We start from the raw sequence: 8071 nt of genomic DNA, 5'->3' as shown, positions 1-8071 counted from the left end.
AACTTCAGTTGGAGTTAATCTTTTTTAGAATTTAATTAGCCAATGTATAGTACATCATTATGGAGTTAATCTTGATAGTGAAGGCTAATAAAGATTAATGTCTTTGAAACAGTCATTGTAGGTATAAGAGCAGCAAACATGAGTGAAGGTATAGTTTATTTCAGTCTTCTTTCTAGACCCTTCTCCCTTGCTTACTTCAACTCTCTAGGCTAGAAGTGAATCTAGAAATGATTTCCCAAGTCTCTTGCTGGTAGCAGGGTCCATGTGTCACAGTTCTGGCCAGGACAACATAAGCACACATGGAGAAATTTCAAGTAAAGCTTTTGCTTTTCTGATCCAGACATTAAGCCTTCTTCTGTTCCTTTCTTTTCCTTCCTAAAGTACACACTGAGATCCAGAGATGCAGCAGCTGTCTTGGGACCATGAGGTGGGAAGCTTAAAGAAAGCTGTATACTAAGCATAGCTGACTGGAAATGTGTGAGGAGCCTGCTGGTATCATTCAGGGTTGGATATTTAGTCCATAGGTTTCTTTAAAGCCACCATTGTAGGGTTTTGTTATTTACAGAGAACACGATCCTAATTGATACACATATACAAAGTGTAAATTTTTTTATATGAGAAATAAATTAAGCATACAGTTTCTCATGAGAATTTTAGGATGACTTTGGTAACACAGAATTAGGTATCTTAAAGATGTTAACTGATATTTGAGAGTGTATAATAGGTGGTTAGCCATAGATTGTCTTTGTACCACTTAAAACGTGGTCGTATCATCAGAGGTAGCGAATGTAGATTCTGGGACCATGAACCCTGCCTCGTGGGCTTTTTTGAAGGTGCATATGAGGGATATGGGTCAGGGTAGGATCTGGGGAAATGCCTTATGTGTCTGGAAATGCCTCTTCTTTCTGCTAGGGCTATAAATTTCCTAGGTACAGCTCTTATTCTCCTTTGCTGGACTTTGCATTTCAGATAGCATTCTTCTTGGCTTTGTCCAAGGTGGCTTATGGCCTGTGAGGTTCTGCAGCAATGTATGAAGTTTTTTACAAGGTGGCCTTGGTTAGGACTTAATAAACCTGAGATAATAATAAACATTATAATTATAGAATATATATTATATAATTATATAATTACATAATTATTGTTATATATAATTCTATATATAACATATAACCATTATTATATATTATTTATAATAAACCATTATGGAGATGTGAAATTGGAAAATTTTGAAAATCCTATTTATAGATATTTGATAGAGATTAACTTGCTATTTACGTTTTCTGTAAGTGCTGCCTAGAAATGTATGTGTATGTAAGTCAAAGGAACTGGCTAAATACTAAGATACTTGTTAATTTACTGTTCTCACAAGTTTTCGTATCATCTCGTAATTATTTTATTATAGAAATGGTTTGTAAATTCTCAAATAGTAAACAAAGTTTGTTTCCTTGCTACATCAGTTCTTCTGTAATATATGGCAATTGTTTATTCTCTTCTAAATATCTATTCATTTTTCTCCTTAAAAAAACATAATTTGCTGTTAGTGTCTTAGTTGGTAGGATTAGGAGAAGAGCCCTAGTTTGAAAAATACTTGAGTTTATATGGCCCCAACTCAATTAAATGGATTTAGTGTCCAATCTGGTTATTTGCAATTAATACTCCAATAAGGCACAAAATCTTTTAAAATCTATTAGAAAAGTCCAAGTTTTGTGACTTTTGATATATCCAGTATGAATTAATTTCAATAAAAACATTTTGATCCATTTTGTGTACCTGGTGTTAGGCATTATGTAAGTTATTTATTTTTATCTCTTGATATTAATGTGTTTAATATTAAGTAGTGAAAGAACATTTGGGCATTCGGTCTGGATGAAAAAGAGCAGGTGACAGGTTATAATTTATCAAATACAAATTTTAAAGATAGACTTATCCTTTCTCACTAGTGCAAAGCAAAATGTTTTACTAAGCTATCAAATTTTTTTGAGTTATTGTGTGTAGTCACAATGATAAAGACTGTCACTTTAAGTTAACAACATTAAAAATGTAATAGCAATTATACCATTAATAAGGCAAAACTATTTTTTGGAATAAAAAGTATTATTAGCAGAAACTATAATAAGGTGAGGAATATTTTGTTACACACCAAATGAAAAGCCCAAACATTACGTGATGATTTCTCATATTTTAATAATCAGTGGGGTGACAGAGGCATCACTGAATGTGTCATCAAGAATCATGTAAATACTAGATGAAATACACAATACTTTCATCTCAGCATAGTGCAGCAAGCTCTTTTCTGGTACAACCTAAATTACAACACTTATCACTTAAGTGTACATAGGACTGTCTCTTTTTTCGGGAATGTTTATCTAAGCCTGAGTTTTCTAATTCCGAAAGACGTTTGTCTTCAGCTTCATTTTGTCCACTAAGAACAGCTTTCTTCAATTCTTCCAAATTAAGATTTGAACTTTCCATATCAAGTCGTAGCTCTCTTATTGATGGCTGCCTGTCAGACAGTGCTGCCTTCAGCTCCTGTGACAAGTTAGGAATGTGTTCCACCGTTGTATTTAAGGTTTTCGTATGGATGATGGAGGATGGCAGGACTTCTAAAAGGGGAATGGGAAGAGAGAAAAATACTCTGATCAAGGAACATCGGGAAAACAATAAAATTTTGCATAGACATAAAAAAAATCATTGCCTTAATAGAATTAAACATCAGGACAGAATCAACAAATATCCTGATTAAACCGCTTAGAGTATTATAGTTGGGTGGCTTTAATTACTGTAGCATCACCAAGATTCTGCTTTATTCCACAGACCTTCTGTCATATTTATGTCCCCTTAATGCTTTCATTATGGCAGTTTTGACTCTTCCTGATTTCTGAAGACATCTTGGTCATTGAAAACACTCAGTTTGACCACAGATGAATTTTTCTTACTGGATAATTTTCTTCTGTTACTAATTTGAGTTCTTATAGTAATCCTATCTAATATTCCATGGTGGCAAATTACTGCTTCAGGGTAAAGTTTAAAAGGCAGAATCTTCAACTGCTCTGATCTAAATGTCGGGAGATAACCAGTCTTTGACATCCCTCACACATCTATTTAACAGTTCATTTTTCCCAGAGTATTTACTTCAAATAAAACAATAAGCTAATATTTTATCTTTCCTCCTAATGCTCTTTCTCATTCAAGTTCTAAACTGACAGATGAGAATTTATACCATTTTTAGTTGTCAGAAGTTTTTGCATTTTCTTTCAGTAAGATATCCTAAGTTTAATTCAGCCTCTTCAAAAAATTCCCTCTGCTCTAATTTAAATTTCCTATAGTTGGGGCCTTATTGAATGCACAGAAAAGCTAATAGTAACTTTCCATGTACTTAAAGCCAGTTAATTAATTAGGCAAAACATTTGTAGCTTCTTTTGTGTTTATTCAGAGGCTGTGTTTTTTGGCATTCTTTTTCATCTGTAGATGGACATATAAGGTGTTTTGACATCTTGGCTATTGTGAATAGTGTTGCAATGAATGTGGGAGTGGCAATATCTCAAGATCGTGATTTCGTTTATTTCAGATGCAGAAGTGGGATTGCTTGATCATATGGTAATTCTATTTTCTTTTTTTTTTTTGAGCAATCGCCATAGTGTTTCCTACAGTGCTGCACCATTTTGCTTTGCCTCCCCACCAACAGTATAGAAGGGTTCTAATTTTTCCACATCCTGAACAACACTTGGCTTTTTTTTAAGGCATGGAGAAGCAGGGAGAGAATCTCAAGCAGACTCCATGCCTAGCATGGAGGCTGATCTCACAACCCTGAGATCATGACCTGAGCCAAAGTCAAAAGTGGGTTACTTAACTGCCTTGAGCCACCCGGGTACCCGTGTCTCTCTTTTTTTTTTTTTTTAAATAATAACTATCCTGACAGCTATGAATTGATACCATTGTGGTGTGTTTTTTTTCCCCCAAAGATTTTATTTATTTATTCGACAGAGAGAGAGAGAGATCACAAGTAGGCAGAGAGGCAGGCAGAGAGAAAGGCGGGGCGGGGGGGGTGGGAACAGGCTCTCCGCTGAGCAGAGATCCCCATGCAGGGCTCAATCCTAGGACCCTGAGATCATGACCCCAGCCGAAGACAGAGGCTTAACCACTGAGCCACCCAGGCGCCCCTACCATTGTGGTTTTGATTTCCATTTCCCTGATGATTAATGGCATAGAGCTTCTTTTCTTATACCTGTTGGCCATTGCAGGTCTTCTATGCAAAAATGTCTATTCAAGTCTTCAGCCCATTTTTTAACTGGGTTACTACCTTTTTTGCTATTGAGTTGTAGGAGTTCCTTATATATGTTGGAAATTAAACCCTTAGCAGATATAGGATATGCAAATGTTTTCTCCTATCCCAGAGCCTGCCTTTTCATTCTGATTATTTCCTCTGCTCTGCAGAAGTTTTTAGTTTGATGTAGTTCCACTTTTCTACTTTTGCTTTTGTTGCTTGTGTTGCACTTTTATTAAAAGTATTTTTTTAACTTAGCTTGAAACATTTTGCAATCAACAGCAGCTTTACCTTCTCAAGTCTAAATAAAAGATAATATCCCAATCGACTTGAAATCACACAAACATCTCTTAACCACTGTATTTTGGACTAAAATTTCACTACCAGAGACCTCCTTTAGTTAAAAATATCTGTCTCTTATTTTTTAAAAGGGGTTCAAATAAGTGTTATTTATGCACACATTGTAGGAGAAAATGGCTAGTTAACAATTTAATAATATGAAAACAAAACTAACAATAGAGGTTTTAAACTCATGAATTCCAAATTATTGACATATACTTCCAAAAAATCCTTAACTAGTAGTTTAAACATTTTTCTTGATCTTCACTTGCAGGCAATATCATGTTAGGTTATTTCCAATTAAATTATGTAGTGGGTAGCAATTAAGAGAGTTCTTTGAAAATACTTTGAAATCACAACATTCCTACAGAAATAGAAATCTGGCTAAATAGCTATATATAAATGTGCTCAGAAAATCATTTTTAAGCAACAATTTGGAAACAACCTAAATGTCCACTAAGAATGGTTAAAATCTGTTATGTCCACTAAAAATGGTTAAATATATATATGGTAGATTTATGATATAGAATACTATGAAGAAGTTTTAAATTCTATTTTTGGAGACTAACAATGTGAGAAACTGCTCACAATACGTTAAGTGAAAGTCATGAGATATACATACGTATCTCCAAAAAAAATTTTTTAAGGTTTTATTTATAAAGTAATCTCTGCAACCAAGTGGGGCTCAAACATACAACCCTGAGATCAAGAGTCACATGCTCTACCCACTGAGCAATCCAGGTGCCCCTACATTATCTCATTAACATTGCTTTCCAATTCCTCATTAAAACAGATTTTTTAAATTTTCTCACTAAATTCACATATTTTTTCAAAGCCTGTAATATCCATTTTTCTTATATTTATATATCTGTTTTAGTCTTTAATATGAGCATATTTTATTTATTCAGAAAAAGTGAATTAACAAAGGCAACACAATGCAATCTGGTTGTCCCAACTTTGAATCAGTAAATCCCTGAACTTTGTAGTACTCTTCTTATAATAATATATAAGAATTCTGTTAAGAACTTGCATTAAATAAATCAGTCTCTGACCAACAGTATAGAAAAGCAAAGTGAATAGTTTTATAATGTTTTAAATCCCATAAAAGAGAAGCAAATTATGGTTAGTGTGCACAATAATTTTATCTGAGAGTCACTTGTATACAGGATAGGCTATAAAATATAGTTGTGATTTATCATAAACTGAATATACGTTGTGAAATATAGAATACTAAGTTATTCATAATTGAGCTTGCATTTTCTGAATTTAATATGACCCATTACACTGCTTAGAATAGTTTGTGAAAGTTTGCATTGCTACTTAAACTTAACTTCCAGTTTATCTTTATAAATAGTTGATTACTAATGAAGTTGTTTTTGTTTTGTTTTTTAAACCATTTCAGATTTTAGCTGTCCTCAATTCTGGAGGCTTGCTTTTAAAGAAAATCTACTGCAGCTTCCAAATGCTTGAAGAAGCATCAATCAGGTTTTCAGCTGAAAACTTCCCTTGGGCAAACTTTCCTTGACTCTAAATCCTCTTCAGTTTCTCCTGTAGATTAGGCCCTTTTCTTTCTTCAATCCCTTACTGCACAAATGAACTTAAAGGTCCAGGGCAAAGAGGGTGGGAGGCTAGGCTCTCCCCTTTGGTGACCTTTACAAATAAAATTAAAAGGAAATTTTCGATGGTGTGGGCCACAGCGCAACCTTTTTGCAAAGGAGTAGAGTCATTAGTGAGCCCCTTCCTGTTTACCACTGCAGGAGCCTCTCAGTGGTCTCGAAGTTCTGCCCCATGCCCTCTGGCACTCAAACCAGTGCACACTTGACTGCCTCCAATCCTCAAGTTGAGATGTTCTGTCCAGTTGCTCCAGGCCCCCAGCATGCCCTCTCCCAGGCCCATGGACTTGACTCGGGTCCAACCTGAATGGATCCCACCTCGAACCCTTCTTTGGGCAACCAATATCCTCTGTGCCCCCCCCCCTCCCCAACCAGATCATCAGATTGCCAGGAGGTGAAGGGCTCCAAGTGCCCCTCAGGAGAGGCCTTGGTTGTTCCCGCTGCTTATTCTCCCTCTGGTGAGCTCCTCGGTGAGAACTTACTAGAAAAGCGATTACAAGGGTAAACTCCACAAACTTTTAGGCATCACAGCCTGAGTCAGGGCCAAGCGCGGGAAGCCCAAGCGCTCTGGAGCCAGGGAGTGCCGGTGCCTTTCTAAATGGTTGGTGGCCCGCCCTCAACCAGTAATTGGAAGTACGCAGGCGGTGGGGGGTGGGGGGACAGGGGCGCTCACCTGCAAGTGGTTCTGATGCCTGCCGAGGTTCCCGCACTTGCTGGTGAGCCCTTTCCCCCCAGGAGACAGAGCCGCAGATCCGGATACGTAGGCGGACTAACTCGCGGCTGCAAGCCTTAATTATCTTGTCATCGTTCTGGGCTGGGATCCCTCTGGGAAGCTGGCTCAGTAGTAAAAGCCAGACTTTTAGCAGGTGGGACAAGTGCAGGTGCGGCATGTTGGCCCAGATCGCTTCTGTTCTTGGCGTTGTTTCCTGTAGGACTGAAGCCCCGGTTGTCCACCAATCTCTGCCTGTGTTCCAATCCTGGACTTCAGGCTGCAGTCCTAACCACCTTTCACCAAGCTTTTATAGCCCTTGGGCGACCACTTAGACCCGAGTCAATTGCCCAAGCTCCACCCCTTTCTCCACCCACCTCCTTGGAATTCTCCCCCCCCACTCCTGTTCCCCCCCCCTTATCTCCCTGCCTTTCACCTTTAACAACTTTCCTCCCTTTACCCATCTTTCTGTTCTTGGACCCTTTACAGTTGTATATATATATTTTTTCTTTTTTTCCCTTAAACTATTTTGTATACTTAGGTAAAGTTAGTCAATATTTGAAGTTTTCCTTTTTTATAAAGTTAGGCATTGCCCTTACACTAAATTATATCAAGAAAAATAAAATTGAAATCACCCATATTATATCAAATTCAGTTTTCCATCATGAACATTTGTTGCATAATCTAATCTAAATAAGTTAATTAGTATAGTGTCTGGTATATCAACCCATAAAGATATAATGAATGAATGGATAAATTAACAAGAGAGAGAACTGATGACTTTTATATAAATCCTGGTAAAAATGTTAAAATTCTCAATGCATCACTTTAAGCTTGTACAATATCTTAAGTTACAGTGCACTTTCTCTACTGATTTTCTCTACTATCTCCCAAACTATCTGGGAGATAGTTTGATTATAACCAGTTTTTTGAAAATCTTAATTTTAGGTTGTATTGTTTCTATATCCCTCGAGTTTGGAGAGAACACACACACACACACACACACACACAGAAACAACACCCCCCCCCCCCACAAAAGACCCCACAATTTTAGAAAGGATATTTTGGTAATACAGGCTACAGCACAGACAGACATCATGTTTATTTATTTATTTATTTTTTACTATATTCTGTGTTTACTGTATT

At 36.7% G+C, this 8071-nt stretch overlaps 1 protein-coding gene across 1 annotated transcript; it reads right to left on the bottom strand.

The window, feature by feature from the left end:
• Positions 1 to 2186: 2186 nt before the first annotated feature.
• Positions 2187 to 7106, bottom strand: LOC111153651 (prorelaxin-like). Its single transcript, XM_022512802.1, has 2 exons — positions 6890 to 7106; positions 2187 to 2603 (listed from the first exon to the last, which is right to left on the bottom strand). Exons 1-2 carry the CDS (start codon positions 7104 to 7106, stop codon positions 2269 to 2271), a joined length of 552 nt encoding a protein of 183 aa, XP_022368510.1. The 3' UTR covers positions 2187 to 2268.
• Positions 7107 to 8071: the final 965 nt, after the last annotated feature.

The sequence above is a fragment of the Enhydra lutris genome, unplaced genomic scaffold (assembly GCF_002288905.1).
Source record: "Enhydra lutris kenyoni isolate GAN:26980312 unplaced genomic scaffold, ASM228890v2 scaffoldscaffold33, whole genome shotgun sequence".
Taxonomy (NCBI): domain Eukaryota; kingdom Metazoa; phylum Chordata; class Mammalia; order Carnivora; family Mustelidae; genus Enhydra; species Enhydra lutris.
Note: the sequence above shows the minus strand (reverse complement) of the source record. Positions and strands in the feature narration are given on the sequence as shown.